The sequence below is a fragment of the Arachis ipaensis genome, chromosome B1 (genome assembly GCF_059453495.1).
Source record: "Arachis ipaensis isolate K30076 ecotype BB chromosome B1, ASM5945349v1, whole genome shotgun sequence".
NCBI lineage: Eukaryota > Viridiplantae > Streptophyta > Magnoliopsida > Fabales > Fabaceae > Arachis > Arachis ipaensis.
Genome location: NC_142436.1, coordinates 136,126,714 through 136,145,551, shown reverse-complemented (window position 1 = coordinate 136,145,551; position 18,838 = coordinate 136,126,714). Strand labels below are relative to the sequence as shown.

Here is an 18,838-nt window from a genome sequence, read left to right as displayed (position 1 = left end):
TTTTTATATTAGTTTAGGTGTTTTGCCTCTTCATGAGGTGAAAATACAGTGTGTGATTAAGTTTGATTTATAGAGCCTTGATTTGCCTGTTTATGATTAAACCTTGTTACTTTATGTAAGGGTGAACTAATTAACATTATGGAGCCCTAATTTGCTTGTCATTTGAAGTTAATTGAAGATAAATGAAATGAGATAGCAAGATAGGCCTTAGTTTGCTTCTTTTTTTATGCTTGCCATTTAGGTTCACTAATCCATCTTCATTAAACACAATGTAATAGTTCCTTCACTGCCTTGCATGTAATTGTTTGTAGTTCTTGATCTATCTTTTGTTCCTTTTTGGATCTTGGACATACAACATTTCAAAGTGCCGAGTAAAAGCATTTGCTATTGTTATGGAATCTGGTGTTTCGATGAAATCAATTATTGATCTGTCATTTTGCTTTTGAACCTTGGTTTGCAATTGTCACATCTGATTCAATCCCAAATTTCATACTTGATTTTCAATAAATAAAGGAGAAATTATTTGGTAATGTTATTGAGAAAAGATTCATAGGAAAAGATTCGCATACTTGAAAGAATGCTATATCCTTGTTATTTGGTAAGGTTATTAACTGAGAAAGAAAACTTTATGATTTTTGCACCCTTCTTTCCTTCAAGTAGGAAATATTAAATGAAAGAATTTGAAATAATTAGTATATTGAGAAGAAAGAGAAAACTATAAGAGTTTCTCAATTCTACTTTTATATAGGTAGACTACTAATTCTTGGTTTGCTATTGTTATGTGATATGATATTGTTGATTATTACTACTTCTGAATGTAATGGTATTTCTGCCCCCTCTATATTCACTGCATCACATTCTCTATTCTGACCATCACAGCCTTCTTCAACTTTAACGCATCAAAATATAACTCATTCCATAGTCAAATACAATTCACTTACAACTACTTATTTGTGGTTCAATTCATTAACTCAAAGGAGCTGTACAATGCTTTTAGGTAGATATATTAAAGAAAAATCTTTGGTCAAAGTTAAATTCCAATGATTAACACCACCTATTCGCTTATTAACTTTATTGGAGACTTTTACCCCAATATTTTTTTTCTGAATACAACTTGATTCTTTTTCAACCACATTCCATTTACTTATGCATATCCTTGCTTGATTGTGCACCTAGGTATCCTCCAAAGATCTTGAGGAAAAACCCTTGCCCCTAACCACTATTAAGCACCAATTTATGAACCTTGTATCCCTTGTTTCAACTTAATTTTGTTTGACGTGATAGCATTTATGCATTTATCATTTTTTTGAAATGTTTGTCTCATATTTTTCCTTTGAGCATGTGAAATGACTCTCTTAGTGTTATCCATTGTTAATGAATGTCCTATTTGATTGTGTTCCTAATCATTCTCTTAAATCTTTGTGAATATTGCCATTGACTTTAGTGATCAATTCTTGTGAGCTTTGTACTTCTTTTATTCAGTTTGAACTTGTTTCGACTTAATACTCTATCTTTCCTTTTATTGTTCTTATCAAAGTTCCTTGATTCAGATTTCTTTCTTAAAATGCGAATTGACTTTCTTTCTAGAAGACCTCGTTGTTTCTGTACATTGTTGCATAGTTGCGGTCCTAAACACCCTTCTGAATTCCTGCGAAGACCGTTTGTGATGTTTGTTCTTCTCTTCCTAAGTTTTGTATCCCATTGAGTAAGCTTGAGCTTGTTTCAGTGTAATGTGCATTTCCTAGATATAGCAAGCGATACGTTAGTTCTTTAGAACACAACTTTCGGATGCGGAAGGTGAAACTTGTAAATGTTCGACGTCACGAGTTGTCAAGCCTTGATTATGGCGGAAAAATTTTAATGTCAGATTTATGGTTGTTGGTGATAGATTTGGGAGCTGATTGTGGGTTAAGAAAGTGTTAGGTAAGGTGATCATGCTTCGTTAAAATGTGATCATATGTGGATAACGTCGCAATGAGTCATTTTGGTGATCGGATTGCCCCTTGGTAATTAGTGAGAACTTAAAAATTCTCGAATGACTTATTTGGTAAAGTATAGTCGGGAATGGTTGAAGTAAGTTATGCTAAATTTGCATGTATTGTTGGAGAATTTTGTCAAAGCGAAGTAGTAACGCTGAAATTTGGAAAGTTAAAATTCCAAGTCTTGATGTGAGCCTGGTTGCTATCATAGATATATTGTATATGTGTAGCAGAATAGGGAGATTATGAAGTGAGAGTGTTCTGAGGAGGAAGTTAAGGAGATTTTATTACAAGTTAAAGGGTGCTAAATGTGTTTGTCTTATCAAGGGAACAAGAGTGTGTGAATGTTAACCATGCATTTTTAACGCAAACCTATTTTATAACACTGTCACTATCTTATACTTCTTTCTCATGTTTATTAAATGGCAAAAAAAAAAAAAAAGCGTAACTTTTTGCAAATTATGTAAATTTTCGAGGACGAAAATTTTTGTAAGGAGGGTAGAATGTAACACCCAAGTTTTTGCAAACTAAATAATGATTTATTTATGATTCATTATCTTTGTTTAGGATTTTATTTTCAGAAAATATTTTTATTAATAGTAATTAAATTAAATTTTATGATACTTTGAGTTTAAAAATTTATTAGGACCCTTATATATAATATTCATAATTATTAGATATTTTCTTATTTAATATTTAAAAGTTTTAATAATTTGAAAATAATAAAAATTTGATTATCTATTTTGAATAATTGAGATTTGAAATTTAATGCTTTAATCTTATGGACTAAAAAGAATTTAATTGAATTATCTCTAATTTAATGTTAAAGTACTTATTAGAAACTAATTAGCAAGTTAATAAATAAATAATATTTTTATAATAGCTTTATTAAAATACATTTAGTTTTTAATTACTACACTACTATCTAATTTTATTAAAATCTCTAAAATATCCTTACTCCTTTTTGTTTTTACCTAACCCTAATTTTAAATACACACACTCTTACTTCTCACTCACTTAGTTACTCTCACTCTCTCTCAATCTGGAACCATAAGGAAAGAAAGAAAGGAGAGAAAAAGAAACTGAGGAAGAGGAGGAAACGGAAGAAGATTGGAAGAAGAGAAGAAGAGAGGAGGGAAGAGAGAGACCGCATGACAAGGCTTGGTCTTGCTGCCGCCATTGACATAGTTGTTGTGTCGTTGTCACAGAGGAGAGAGAGAGAGAGAAAGAGAGAGAGACAAAAGAGGAGCCCGTACACGAGAGAGAGAACAAGACATTGCGACAGAGAAGAATGGAGCTGTACCGCTATCACCGCCGAGCAACTGCCACCGTCGAAGCTCGCCATTGAGGCTGCTAGAGCCCCTGCCTGCCTGCTTTGCATTCTGCCCTTGCTTTGCTTCGCCGGGGGCTGAGCCCTGCCTCTTTGCTGTTCGTCAAAGCTTGTGGTGCTGCTGCGGGAGTCACTGCTAGAGGAGAGGAATTGCCACCACTGCTGTTCTGTTGTGTCCTTTACCGTCGACGTTGGAGAGGATCACCGGAGCTGTTCATGCTCCATCCCCTTGTTTTCTTTGGTAAAACTAATCTTGTTCTGCCTTGTCTTGCCGTAAAGCTCTATTATTGACTCTGTCCTATCTTGATTTCCTTTCTGCCTTTGTTTAGTTTTAAACCACCGTAGGTTATGGGATTCGCTGCCATCGTTACTGTAGTTGCCCCATGTTGTTGTTACTAGGGCTGTCAGTGATGATGCTGTCATTGCTCCATTGATTCGTGTGTATATTGGTAGACATGAAGCTTATGTTGTGCAGCCGCAACTTTCTGCTGCCCCGTCCAAATCTCGTGTTTTCATTCCATGTTGCTTCAACCTTCCTCACCTTTTATCTTGGCACTCTGGGTTTGGTTTCTTCGGTCCCTTGGTACCAATTTGTGAGTAGGCTTTACATTTATAATTATTTGGCTTTACATCTATAATTATTTATAATTATTTTGATATGTGATGCTTGAATTTATGACTATACTTACAAATTACCAACAAAGATTTGAATTTGATTTTAATAATGGATGTATTAAAACTAAATATTTATTTTTGTGAAATTCAGATTTTCAATCTGCACATGAGACTGTATACATGTTTGATGAAGTTTTGTATTATTTTAGAATATTCGATTTTATTTGAATATGTGTTTCTGGAACATTGAAGTATTTTTGATATGCACTTATATACTCTGAATTTGTAAAGTATATTGGACAATTCATATGATTAAAAAGGATTTTGATGAGAAAGTATTATTTGCTTTGATTTGATATGGTATATATTTGAAAGATCAAAGATTGGTTGTATTTGAAATTATATGTTTTGAATTGGTTTGGGAGGCTCGTATTAGAAAACCGTAGTTAACGGCGGTTATGACGTTAACCTAGATGCATCTGGCTCAGACCTCAGCTAGCAGGGGCGTTGCTAGCCTAACGTGTAGGCCACACGTTGGATCTGTTATTCCGTACGGACACACGAGAGGAAAGGGCTGCCCTTAGAGGTGGAGCCACCCAAGTGTGGACTATTTGATTTGATTTCTGTATGAGAACTCCCTTATTAATTCACTCATTCATATAAATTATTATTTTCTAACTAAACTTATTTTTATAATAATGTTTATATGGTCTCATGTGAATTTTAGATGTATTGTCTAGTCACTGAGTTGCAAAACTCACCCCTTTTTCAAAAAATATTTTTCAGGAACAAATACTTGGGTCTGTGAGACTTTCTAATCAAGAGTCACGATCTGCAATGAGTATCTATTTTTGTCGAGTTCTTAGATGTATATGCTCCATATGACACAGGCCGGATCAAACCGTTTATTAATTACTCTAATTCCGTTAAAAATGTATAATTATTTATTTTATAACTTGTAAAATATTTGTAACTTTCTTATTCAACTTATATTTGAGTTGGTTAGGCTTGCTAGGGGACTTTTTTTTTTTCCTGAGCGCCGGTCATGGCTCATTTTGGGCCGTGATAATTGGCTTCCCACAATACCCAAAAAGTTAAGAACTAATCCGTCATTAATTTGAGTTTTATTTAAGAGTCTGCTTGCCAATAAGTTGTTGCACATACGAGACAGAATTTGAACTCCTAACACTTACTTAAGCGAACGACTAAGCTGTTTATTCGATCAAACCAAATTGGTTTAGATATATTTAAAATTTTAAATTAGAACTATTAATACATGCTGATAAAAACTAAAAATATACACACAATCACTTATTATATTATGTAAAATAATAAAAAGATAATTTTACACACAGTATAATATTCAAAATAATAAAAATAATAATTTATAATAGCTTTCTTTTTATTTTTAACAGGACAATATTATTTTTTTATATATGTTCTTAAATAATTATTTTATTTTTTATTATCTCATATTTAATTGTTAAGTCTACTTACTATAGTCTTTTTTGTATAAATAAAATTTTAATCAAAGTAATTACTATAATCAAGACTATTTTAATAATAAATATTAATATGTAGATAATATATTTTTTATCTTAAATAATATTTTAAAAATTACTAATAATTTAAGTTGTATTTAATTAGAAAACTAAGTTTTAATTTAATTATTAACTAATTAACTAATATAATAAAAATTATCACTATTTTTTGAGTTTATTTATTATTTATTTTTTATTATTATACTAACTCAAATTTAATATTATTATTATTATATGTTAAATTTAACAACAAAAAAATTAACATAAAACACCGAGGAAATCATTTATATTTTATTTTAGGGCAAACATAATATAATAAGAGACAAATGTATATAAATATTAGTATTTTTTTTTTAAATTTTGTGGGGATAAATGCCCTTTCTTTGTTGCATGTGGGTTCGTCTCTCATGTCATGTAAAATGAACAGACAATACAAGTTAATAATTAATAGCAAAGTTGATTCAAACCATCCATAGTATTACTTAATCAAAATCAAAATACTACAGATCGAACATTCATAGTTTTTACACAATACAGTCATAAGTATTTGACAAAAGTAAGTAATATGACATACTTGACTAGACTTAAAAACATGAATAAAGTAGTTTATAGTGAGTATTGTCACAGTTTTTTAAACAAAAGATGAATAGTACTAGGTCACAAAACTATATCCTAGTCTTAAGTTTCACTTCTTTTGTGGGTGCTTGAATCCAAGAGTGGGTACAAACTTCAAAAAATTTGTGAAACGTGAGACAGTGGCTGAACTTGCTCCCTTCATTAGATTCACTGTCATAGAGGGTGTTTGAGGTGGTGATCTTCTTTTAGGAAGTAATTTTACAGGTCTTGTGACTGGTTTAGTACTTGCTTTAGTTAACTACACCAAAAGCATACAAAAAAGGAAAACCTATACACATAAACCACTACGAAAGACCTTAAACCTTTTTGAGAGTTATTAGTGAAGATTTAATAAAAAAAAGTTTAGTGAAAAATTATTATTAAACCTTTTGGTCTTCTGGTTTAGAACAACTTAGTTGTGACAGATCAATCTTTGAAGCGTAACCAGTTGGAACAGCAGTACTTGTTGCAAGGACATTATTTATAGCAGCAGCTGTAACAGTAGCAATAGCAATGGGTGTAATAGCAGTAGCAGTGACATCTGAGGTAGAAACAGTAGTAGTAGTTGCAGTGGCATGAGCAACAGCATTCTTAGGATCTTTAGCAGTTTCGGCAGCCTTTGCAGTTGCAGTAACATCAGCAGCAGCTTGAGTAGCATCAAAAGTCCTCTTCTTCTCACACCCTCTCTTGGTATGATCTTTTTGTAAATAGTAATTGCAGGTGAATTATCTTAGTTGTCTTTTCATTGTTGAACTTGGCTTAGATTTCTTGTTAGAACTGGTGCCTTCATCGGCATCCTTCCTCCTCTTTGTTTGAAGCTTCCCTGTCTTCTCTTGATTGGTGGTGTCAATGGCCTGTTATACTAACTTTATTCCCAAAAAAGTTGGCCAGGTATAGGATTATTGTGGTACTTGTATGTTTCTTTGTAAGACTTTATGGTGATCAATTTGTGGCAAAAGTCCTCCGGGTACTTGTTCACTCTGACAAGTGTAGTACAAGCATGAACACATGAAATCCCTACAAATTATCATTTCAAGACATTAAAAAAATACAAAATTGTATAAGACAACATTAATAAGCAACAAATCATGAAATACTTGATGAACTGGGTTGGGAAATATAACTTGTTAATATCCAAAACCGGCAAGTACATCGCCTTTTTTCCAAGTCAATCACATGATTGGTAAGACGCCCATGAACTTCAAACTTCTCATAGCCAGTATCTTTAGCCCTGATAGCATGCCAGTTTCTGGACTCTTTTTTGCAACGTGGCTCCCAGTTCCTATCATGAAGGATGACTATTAATGTAGACAAGAGATAAAGAACGAGACGTCGATGGAGGGAATCAGAATGAGAGGAAGCAGAAGAAGCTTTAGGGTTTATAAAGGGGGAAGGAACTAAATTGGGAAATTGCAAAACACTATCCACGTCATCTATCTGTTATGTTGATTCTAGGTGGCAGTGATTGTGCCACATCAGCAAACCGATTGCTGACTCACGCTGAAATTGGTGTGAAGGGTTAGTATGTAGCTCGGAGCGCAATCTCAAAGACCAGAATAGTGCAATTAGAATTTTAGAGGCTAAATTGGTGCACGAGACAAATATGGAAAACCACTATAGAAATTTAGTCCCACAATTAAGAAGAGAGCATTAAGATATAAAAGATGAGCATTTGTCTTAATAAATGAAGAGTACGTCATACCTTATATACGAGCACCATTTGAACGTTGGCATTCAAGTCATCTTCTCAATACATGTTCTCTTCATTTAATTTAACAGATTTCTGCTATCAGCATTCTTTAGATGTTTGGTGTATTTATTTAGGAACTGATTTTGATGCGCTGTTAATGTTGAAAAGTTTACTTCATTTTTGCTTATTTCCTTTACAAAGACAACCAGCAGGATTTGTTCAATGTATTTGTTCAATGTTCATTGCTGTTTTCATCTTGGGGATAAATAACTACTGCTCATCAGTTTTGTCAGTCGTGGCAACAGAGCGCACCGTTTTGTATCGCGAAAAATTTGCTGGAATGTACTCTCCGTGGGCCTATTCATTTGCACAGGTTCACCATTCATGTTCTGTTCATTTTCCTTTCTTAATTGGAAAAAGATGTTGAAACCATAAACCATTTTTCCATTTTTTCCATGTGTTGTAGGTGATAATTGAGGTTCCCTATTTGTTAACTCAAGCTGTCCTATATGTCATAATCACATGCCCTATGATCGGGTACCATTGGTCTGCATACAAAATATTTTAGTCATTGTACAACTGTTCTGCAACCTGCTATACTTCAATTACCTAGGAATGGTCATTGTTTCATTCACACCAAATATTCAAGTTGCTTCCATTGTGTGTTCTTCTGCTTACACCATGCTGCTCACTTTGTTTTCTGGCTTCATTGTGCCACGTCTGGTAAGTTTTATTCAAACCGAGACCTCTTGGTTAGAGTATAAGATGCTTACCATTTTGACATTCTTTCCCTATTGTTTGCTCCGGCCACAAAATAAATTGAACAGCGAAAATTTTTGCTGTCAAAATAATTAGTTAATCAGGATCGATTCTTCTTTCTTTCTTTTTTGCTTCTTGAAGTGTTGAACCCTTTTATGATAGAAAACTCAGAATAAACTGTATAGCTTAAGCAAAGTACAGTGCAACTGTATATTGCATAAATAAAGTTCTGAATTCAAAAGCTTATAAATGGAGCTATTTCTATTGAAAGACTCATCCAGATTTGGATTAGTCTAGGCAAAATCTTACATACTAAAATAAATAAGGTTTAATAGTCAAATTAGTCTCTGAAAAATAAGACATTTTTTAAATTTATCCTTGAAAAATTTTTTCAATCAAATTGGTCCGTCAAAGATTGTGAATTTATCATATTTGTCCTCCAGTCACTCCTTCAAAGATTGTGTCATGTATGCTATCAGTTAATATATCACATCATCAATCGTTGACGAAAATTTTGAGTGGAGTAACTGAAGCACGGATATGATTAATTCATAATCTTTGAAGAACCAATTTGATTGAAAAAATTTTTCGGGACGAATTTGAAGAATGTCTTTCAGAGACTAATTTGACTATTAACCCAAAAAAATAAAAAAGAGAGAAATTTTAAGTGATTAATACCTTTTTTTTACTTTCAAACTAACAGTAACTAAATCATCCTTTTCTTTTAGGTTTAATTACTATGTTGGTCCCTATAGTTTCGCAAAATTTTTAATTAGGTTTCTATACTTTTTTTCTTTTTAATTGAATTCTTGCACTAATTTTTTTTAATTGAGTTCCTACACTTTTTTTTCTTTTATTTGAGTTCTTACACCAATTTTTTTTGTTAGTCCCTATACAAGTCAATTACTACAATAAGGACCTAATTAAAAAAAAAAATTCGTGCAAGAACCCAATTTAAAAAAAAAATATAGAAACCTAATTGAAACTTTCGCAAAATTATAGAACCAACATAGTAATTAAACATTTCTTTTACACTCAGTGTTAACCTTTAGCATCCTCACTGATTAAAGAAATTTTCTTTTACACTAAAAATTACTTGCCTTATAAAAGAGGCCGTTGGGTGGTTGGCAGTGCTGGGAAGGTTCCGGGTGTGAATGTGCTTCGATCTAAAGTGTGGTCTCTTAGTAGCGTTAGAACATAGATTCACCAAGTTTATTTGTGAAACTGACTCCGTCGAGGCATATACACTTGTCAATTAGTGGAATCTTCCTCTGTCTCATAATGAAAATCTCACCTTCTTGCAAAGTTATTCGACATAAAGATGCGGAGTAGTATTTTTATCTGCCTTTCTCTTACTCCAAGAGAAGCTAATAGGATCGCGAACACTTTGGAAAAACAAGGTGCTACTGAAAGCGTTGATCATTGTTCTTGACTTCAATCACCAGAGAACTTACTGCAAATTCTGCATTGTGATTTTTTTTTTTTTTTTACCAAAGATAGGAGACTCGAACCCGTAACCTCTTAATTGAGTATGGGGAGACTATGCCATTTGAGCTATTACTCATTGGCTTTGATTAAAGGGTGCAACACGAGGACTTCCCAGTTTCTCTCTAAAGAGGTGCAATACAAGGACTTCCCAAAAAGTCATCCATCCTAGTACTACTCTCGTCCAAGCACGCTTAACTGCGGAATTCTGATAGGATCCGGTGCATTAGTGCTGGTATGATCGCACCTGATTTAGCTTAGTCTTTCTCTTTTTTTTGTTAGCATTTCACCAAAAAATGCATTTGATAAAATGCCAGTGACATTGATTTTTATATTTGGAATGTTATTTGAATACAAAATTTAACATTAGTATGTCATTAACTCATTATACGTTAGTATATATACATGTACATGGATAAAGTGATATAAATTTAGAGATAAAACTAGATTAAGACTTGTAAATTGTTCTAAAATCTAAATTAATTATACTATATAGTATAAATTTAAAATTATTATATTATTTATAGATTAATTAGATAATATCTAACTTAATATTAAATTTAAAAATTTGTTTTGTATAAAATATTTGTAATTTGTATATAATTTAATCTAATTATTTAAAACAATAAAATATACAACAACAACAAAACCTTTTAAAGTTGGCATTTTTTATAAGAGTAAATATCGTTTTCGTCCCCAACGTTTGGGGTAATTTTCAAAATTGCCCTAACGTTTCAATCGTCCTATTTAAGTTCCTAACGTTTCAAAATTAACTCAATGTTGTCTTGCCGTTAGAGATCCGTTAAAAGAATTGACGGCGGGACAAAATTGAGACGATTTTGAAACGTTAGGGACTTAAATAGGACGAAAACGTTAGGGACAAAAACGATACATAAAAATAAATTTTAATTTAATTTTATCTTTCAATAATATTAATGTTCTACTGTACATAGTATTCAATTATTTTTTAATTACATCTAAATAAATTACACTTAATCACATTACTTTCATTTTAAATAAATTTATTTTTATATTTTTAAAGAATTTTGATACATTAGAGACAAAAGGTATAATTTATATTTTATTGTATAGATATTATTTTTTCTTTTCTGCAAGTTTATATACTAGTCATTCTACAAATATTTCATGATAACTTAAAATCTTTAAGAATAAAATTATAAAAAAATTAATTTATTTAAAATGAAAGTAATATGATTAAGTGTAATTTACTTTAATGTGATTAAAAAATAATTAAATATTATGTATAGTAAAAAATTGATATTATTGAAGAATAAAATTAAAATTTATTTCTATGTATCATTTTTGTCCCCAACTTTTTCGTCCTATTTAAGTCTTTAACGTTTCAAAATTGTCTCAATTTTGTCCCGCCGCCAATTTGTTAACGGATCCCTAACAGCAGGACAACATTGAGTCAGTTTTAAAATGTTAGGGATTTAAATAAAACGATTGAAACGTTATAGATAACTTTAGAACTTACCCCAAATGTTAGGACAAAATCGATACTTTACTCTTTTTATAAATATTAACTTGTTTATGTTTTCGAAATTTTGCAATTTTTCTTTGCGAATCAGATTTCACTAGTTTTTATCCGTTCTTTTTAATTTATGCCCTTTTTATACCTTAAAGGGTTCTAGAATTGAAGCAGTTTTAGATTTGTTTTTTATGGACAACTTTGGAACTTACCCCAAATTTTAGGACAAAATCGATACTTTACTCTTTTTATAAATATTAACTTGTTTGTGTTTTCGAAATTTTGCAATTTTTCTTTGCAAATCAGATTTCACTAGTTTTTATCCGTTCTTATTAATTTATGCCCTTTTTATACCTTAAAGGGTTTTAGAATTGAAGCAGTTTTAGATTTGTTTTTTTTTTTTTATTTATCGGTCAAACCGACCGATGATTTGATTTTAACTATGTTAAAATATATAAAATACATTTGTTTTCAAATAAAAATAATAAATTAACAAATTAAAATACAATTACACTAATAATTTTTTGTGTTATTTTTTATTCTTTTACAGTATAAATACAATTAAACTAATAATTTTTCTTTTATGCTTAACTATTATATTATATTTACATATATAGATTATAAAATTTTATTTAGTTTTTATTTTAATTTATGTATTTTTAATTTTTTGTGTGTACTTATTTATAATTCAAGTTTTCTATAAAAATACTAGCACAAGGATTTTTCAATTTTCATAATCTATCCATAATTTAATTTGTCATTTTATCAAACATATGACAAACATACATCTAACTCGCTCTATAATTAAACTTTTTTTTTTATCAAGTTTAAAGTTATCAATTAATAATTAACAATAAAATAACTTAATTTTTATACTAGTTAATTTACTCACATGTTTTGACTGTTTAAGTATTCGAAGGTAATTTTTTTTTTACTGTTTAAGTATTCGAAGGTAATTTTTTTTTTACTGTTTCACGGGTTGTCCCTTGGTTCGGGTACGGTGTGTTATCGGGTCGGCGGTTTGTCCGGACCCGGACTCTTGCCTAGCTGGGCTGGGTCGAAACAGTGCCCCCAACGCGTCAGCTACATCGACAAACGCCATTGGTGGCGCGTTCTCCTCAATTTCTCTGTGGCCGGTTTTCCGTCTGGCCGGTTTTCTCTGTGTTATCGGGTCGGCGGTTTGTCCGGACCCGGACTCTTGCCTAGCTGGGCTGGGTCGAAACAATGCCCCCAACGCGTCAGCTACGTCGACAAACGCCATTGGTGGCGCGTTCTCCTCAATTTCTCTGTGGCCGGTTTTCCGTCTGGCTGGTTGTTCGCAAGGGGGGCGTGACCCCTACGCGCAAGCGGCGCTTGTCCGTTTCTGGGGAGTGTCAATCGTTGCCTCGTTTTTTGCACTGGGCATTTAATGTGCGTTATGATTGTTTTAAAGTTTTGGGGAAAAGTCTGTTTTGCCCCTAGCTTTCGCGCTTCTTAGTGCGGTTACTTCCTAGTTTTTATCTTCTTTCCTCCACTCTTCCAACTCTTCAGCATTCCATTTTCCATTTTTCACTCCCAAATCCTTGTTGCATCACTCTTTCTCACTCTTCCCTTCAGATTTTCTGGTTTCTGCTGAGGTTCGCTTCTGGTTCGATTGCATTCTTTTAAAATTCTCCAACTTCCTATGACGATTGTCTTTCTGGTAGGCATCCTCTCCCTTCATTGTAAATTGTTGCAAATTTTTAAGTGTTGTTATTGTTACTGTTACTATTGCCTTTTTACTATCATTTCATTTCGCTTTTGCAATCTTCGAGTTGTGCATGTTTCCTTGTTTAAACTATGTCGCCATTAGTTAGGCTCTAGGGGGGGTACCATTGGATGTTCAGTTTTTACCCTGTGTGTAACTGTAAGTAGTGAGTGGGCTTCCTGTAACACGTAGAATTAGTTCCGGCTTCACCGGTCTCCCGACTATGCGGTTTTAATGGTTAAGCGGTGCTCCTACTGTAGGTATGGCGCAGCGTCCCGTCGTGAGAGTTCCCGTGGATCGGTACGCTTGGGTCACGTCATACATGAAAGATACCCCTTCCCAAATGACCTTGGAGGAACTCACGGAGTTCCATCAAGCATACTATCTTTGTGGGGGAGGTCTCGAGGAGGACCTCTACGAGGTGTTCGTCCCGACTGAACAGGAACGGATATGCCATTTGAACTTGAACACACCCCGTGTCGCTGATTGGATCTGGATGTACAAGGCGATGTTTACCAACCTAGGAATTCGCACTCCCTTCTACCCCTTCCAAATGGCGCTATTAAACTGGTGTGATGTGGCACCGTCTCAATTGCATCCAAACAGTTGGGCCTCCATCCGCTGTTTTGAGATGGTTTGTGAGTATCTAGAGCTGCCGGCCTCCATGGAGGTCTTTCTATTCTTTTTTGTTTTAACGAATCCTTCCAAAGAGGGGAGAGCCAAGAAAGGGTTCATGTCATTCCGATCAGCCCAAGGTCGGAGGATCTTTAGCCTGTTCGAGGACTCCTATCATGGTTTCAAGGAGAAACACTTCAAGGTTCACCCCGCCGAAGGTCATCATCCCTTCTGGCTGACTCTGGAGGGGTAACATCGCATCCCGACCTACTAGAGTTTTGGGGCTGGGGCTAATGCGTTCACAAAGGTGACGTATAAAGGGTTGTCCCCAGAGAATAAAAATATTGCCGATGTGTTGTTGGCTGTGTTTAGCAAGAATCACATTAACCCCCACCTCCTGATGGGAGATCCTGAGATGAGGAAGGCCTATATTTGTGAGTCATCGGGTGGTCGTTAACCCCCACCCTCTTTCATGGTTTTATGTTTGCTTTATCGTGGTTTTAACGGGTTTTCCTGTTTTGATGTTGCAGTGTATGTCCATGGCTGCCGATCAGGTGGGTTTCGACAATTTGATGTCCAAGTTTCTCCTTGGGGATGAAGAAGATAGTTCCACTACTCCGCCCGTTGATCCCCCGGCCGCACCTGGTCCCGAGGTCCAGTCCTGCCCCTTTCAGGGGGAAGTTACTGGGACTAGTACTGACCTAATTCCTCCAGCGGAAGAGGTTTTAGGGAGGGGGCAGGTCCAGAAGTCGCCATTGTCGATGATCCTAGGAAGAGGAAGTCGACCTCCAGCCCAGAGGGAGTTCCCACCGTCATGGAGAAGAACTTTGATGCCGATCACTTCATCGATGCCCAGCTTTTGCCGGGAACTGAGGAGTTCTTTGATGGTGGGGACCTTGCCTCTCAAGCCAAGTGGGTATACCATACCTTGCTCCGGGCTGTTGCGATAGCAAGAAGGCGGAGCCCATTTTGGCCGGTGCTTGGAACCTGGAGGGCAAACTCCAGGGGGCTGTCAAGTTTGTGGACAAGCTGAAGGCGGAGGTGACTTCCTTGAAGACCCAGATTGCAACCTCGGAGGAGAAGTTTAAAACTTCCGATGCGACCGTTTCCCGGCTTTTCGAGCATGAGCTCACCTTGGAGAGTCAGGTTAATGCTGCCAGAGGTCGGGTGGCAGAGCTGGAGAAGGAGTTGGCTGCTTTGGTTGCATCGGTGGATGCTGCCAAGGCCGAAGTTGCCTCTTTGAAGAAAAAGAATAAAGAGACCGTGAAGGTGGCTAGGGACTCCATTATGGCCACCGACTAGGCGATTAAGGCCCAAGTGAAGCTCTTGGCTCCCGAGTTTGACGTGTCTGCTGTTGGTGCTTTCAACACTATCAGGGATGGAAAAATTGTAGATCTTTCGAAGAAGTGAATTGTAGTTATGGACTCTTTGTATTTTAGTTCTGAGCCGTCATGGGCTCTTTGTTTTGTACATTTAGAGCTTGGTACTTTGTTTGGTAGTTTGTAAGACACATTTTACCGTTCTACCATTTTAACATTTTCAAGCCGTCTTGAGGCTTTCGTGTTTAAACGTTTGTGTTATAGCTTTTGCGTCGCTTAATTGTTTAGCTGTATTTGCGATCTCGCTGGCTCCCAGGGTGATCAGTCCCGGAGGTGCCGTAATGTTTTTTTTAGGGTGAAAACAAGAAAATTGAATTTAACAGTGTTAAAATGCGTGTTTAAAGCGGTAAATCGGGAATAAACAAGATAATTAAAATATCAAGCAAGGAATTAAGATGGAAATAAATGATTTAGCTAACAAAATCAAAGAGAAAGTAACTTAGAGAGAAGGAAACTTCCGTGTCACTAGTTTGGAAATACGGCGGGTCGTCTAGCAGGTTGAGGGTTCCTAAGAGTAAAACCTTTTTAAGTTTGCCGCATTCCATGTTCTAGGCACGTCCCTTCATCCAGCCATTCTAGCTTGTAAGCGTTGTTACCGACTACTCCCTTTACTCTGTATGGACCTTCCCAGTTGGCCGCCAGCTTCCTCTCTCCTGGAGTCAAGAGGCCCACGTCGTTTTGTCGTAGAACCAGGTCGTTTGGTTTGAAGCTCCTCCTCAGCACTTTGGCGTTGTACCTCAAGGCCATCCTTTGTTTCAATGCCGCTTCCGACAAGTGAGCCATCTCCCTGGTTTCATCGATCAGATCCTTCTCCACTGCTTCTTCTATCCCACCAAGGAGTAGCCGGGGGCTCGGCTCTCTTATCTCCACGGGTATCACCGCGTCGACTCCATAGGTGAGCCGGTAGGGTGTCTCCCCAGTGGAGGATTGCGGTGTTGTGCGATAGGACCACAGGACCGACGCTAGTTTATCTGCCCAGGCTCCCTTCCTGTGGTCAAGTCGTTTCTTAAGACCCTGGAGGACGACCTTGTTTGCCACTTCGACTTGGCCGTTAGTCTGGGGGTGCTTGACAGATGAGAACTTTTGCTTTATCCTTAAGCCAGCAAGGAACTTTCTAAACTTCTTGTCGGCAAATTGTGTCCCGTTGTCCGATATCACGAGTTCCGGGACTCCAAATCTGGAGATTACCTGCCTCCACATAAACTTTCGGCAGTTTGCCGAGGATATGCTGGCTAACGGCTCGGCCTCCACCCACTTAGTGTAGTAGTCGATGGCCACAATTAGGTATTTGGCCAGACCAGGACCGATGAAAAAAGGTCCCAATAGGTCAATCCCCCATTGAGAGAAAAATCGAGAGGCCGTCAGCAGGCTCAGCTCCACTGCTGGCGCTTTGTTGAAGTTGGCATTTTCTGGGCACTTCCTGCACTTCTTTACGAACTCTTGGGAATCTGACATCATTGAGGGCCAAAAGTAGCCGGCCCTGACAAGCTTCCGGCTAAGGCCTTCCCGCCGATGTGGTGGCCGCAACACCCTTCGTGGACTTCCCTTAGGACGTAGTCCATCTGGTCGGGACACAGGCACTTCAGCAGCGGCTGATTCAGTCCTCTTTTAAATAATTGACCCTGTACTATCACGTACTTGGCTGCTTCCCTCCTTACCACCTTCGAAGCCTTCTCATCCTCGGGGAGTCTCCCATTCTCCAAGAATTCGGTAATTGGATCTATCCATGAGGGAATGTCGGCTTCTTGGGTTATATGTAAGGTAACCGTTGGTTCCTTTATCAATCCTTGGATCAAGGAACGGTTTCCTGCACCTAGTTTTATGCTCGCCAACTTTGACAGGAGGTCGGCTTGGGTATTCCTTTCTCTTGGAACGTGCTGCACCATAACCTCGTCGAATTCTTCACTCAAATTTTTAACCCTTTCCAAGTATTTTTGCACCAGGGAGTCCCTGGCTTGATATGTTCCATTAATTTGGGAAGTGATGACTTGGGAGTCGCTGTTCACCTCCACTCTGGTGGCCCCAACTTCTTTTGCTAAGAGCAAGCCACCAATGAGGGCCTCATATTTTGCTTGGTTGTTAGAGACCGGGAATTCAAACTTGATGGATTGCTTGTATACTATTTCGGTTGGGCTTTCAAGGATTATGCCTCCTCCTCCGAACGTTTGGTTGGAAGCTCGGTCCACATGGAGTTTTCGCCGCGTGTTCGGGATCTCGTGAGGGTCACCAGTTACCTCCACTAGGAAATCGGCCATTGCCTGGGCTTTAATTGGGTGCCTGGGCTCGTATTGCAGATCGTATTGAGACAGCTCAACTGCCCAAGTCATCATCCGTCCTGACGATCACCCGATGCCCTTGGAAGTATTGCCACAACCTTCGGGACGAGGTCAAAAGTGCATATGCTAGTTTTTCCAATTTACTGTATCTTAACTCTGCCCCTTACAGTGCTTTGCTAACAAAGTAGATCGGCTGTTGGATTTTTCCCTCTTCTCGTACCAGAACGGCCGCCAGGGCTTCGTCCGTTACTGCTAAGTATAGAAATAGCGTCTCACCGTCCTTGGGCATGCTGAGGACTGGGGGTGCCGAGAGTATGCTTTTAAAGTGGTTGAAAGCTTCTTCACACGCTGGAGTCCACTCAAAAGCTATTCCTTTTTTTTCATCAGGCTAAAGAACGGAAGGGCTTTGGCCGCCGACGTGCCGAGAAAACATGATAGGGCCGTGAGTCTATCGGCCAACCTCTACACGTCCTTGTTGCATCCCGGGCTCGTCATTCGCAAAATTGTCTCACATTTCTCAGGGTTGGCTTCAACTCCTCTCTGTGTTATCATGAAACCCAGGAACTTCTCGGCCTCCATGGCAAAGGCATATTTGAAGAGGTTAAGCCTCATATTGTGTCGCCGGAGGGACGCGAACACAGTCTTTAGGTCGCCAACTAAGTCTTCCGATTGGCTGGTCTTTACTAGGATGTCATCCACGTACACCTCTACCGACTTCCCGATAAGGTCGCTGAAAACTTTACTCATCACCCTTTGATAAGTCGCTCCCACATTCTTCAATCCGAACGGCATTACCCTATAGCAGTAAGTGCCACCTGGCGTTATAAACGCCGTTTTCTTCTCGTCCGGCCGGTGCATCGGTATCTGATTATAACCAAAGTACGCGTCCATGAAGCTCGGAAAATGATACCCCACGGCCGCGTCCACTAAAGCATCAATGTTGGGGAGGGGGAATGAGTCCTTAGGGCATGCCTTGTTGAGGTCCGAGTAGTCTACACACATCTTCCACTTTTCGTTGGCTTTCTTGACTAGGACTACATTCGATAACTAGGTCGAGTAGTTTAGTTTCCGGATGAACCCTGCTTGTAGCAAGCCGGCCGTCTGCTTGGCCACCTCATCGGCTCTCTCCTGGGACATCTTCCTTCGCCGTTGGGCTACGGTCTTCACCTCTGCTTTCACGGCTAGGCGATGTGACATGAATTGAGGATCCTGGCATGTCGGCAAGTGTCCAAGTGAACAAGTCGCCGTTTGCTCGAATCATCTCTATCAGGGGCTCCTTCAGATTGTGGGGGAGATTCCTGTTCACAAAGGTGAACTTGTCCTCTGAGTCCCCAAC

The 18,838-nt window shown here is 37.3% G+C and overlaps 1 protein-coding gene and 2 pseudogenes across 1 annotated transcript; 1 reads left to right on the top strand and 2 right to left on the bottom strand.

Annotated features, from left to right (window-relative positions):
- Positions 1 to 10,144: 10,144 nt before the first annotated feature.
- Positions 10,145 to 10,263, bottom strand: LOC148578512 (5S ribosomal RNA; annotated as a pseudogene).
- Positions 10,264 to 14,731: 4,468 nt separating this feature from the next.
- LOC148578511 (uncharacterized) lies at positions 14,732 to 15,353 on the top strand (annotated as a pseudogene).
- Positions 15,354 to 16,680: 1,327 nt separating this feature from the next.
- Positions 16,681 to 17,553, bottom strand: LOC148578510 (uncharacterized). The gene has a single exon (XM_088503075.1). It carries the CDS (start codon positions 17,551 to 17,553, stop codon positions 16,681 to 16,683), a length of 873 nt encoding a protein of 290 aa, XP_088359201.1.
- Between the last annotated feature and the right edge of the window lie 1,285 nt (positions 17,554 to 18,838).

Bases quoted from the DNA above. Each gene is read 5' to 3' on its own strand.
- LOC148578510 (XM_088503075.1), bottom strand. From the start codon at position 17,553: ATGACTTGGGCAGTTGAGCTGTCTCAATACGATCTGCAATACGAGCCC.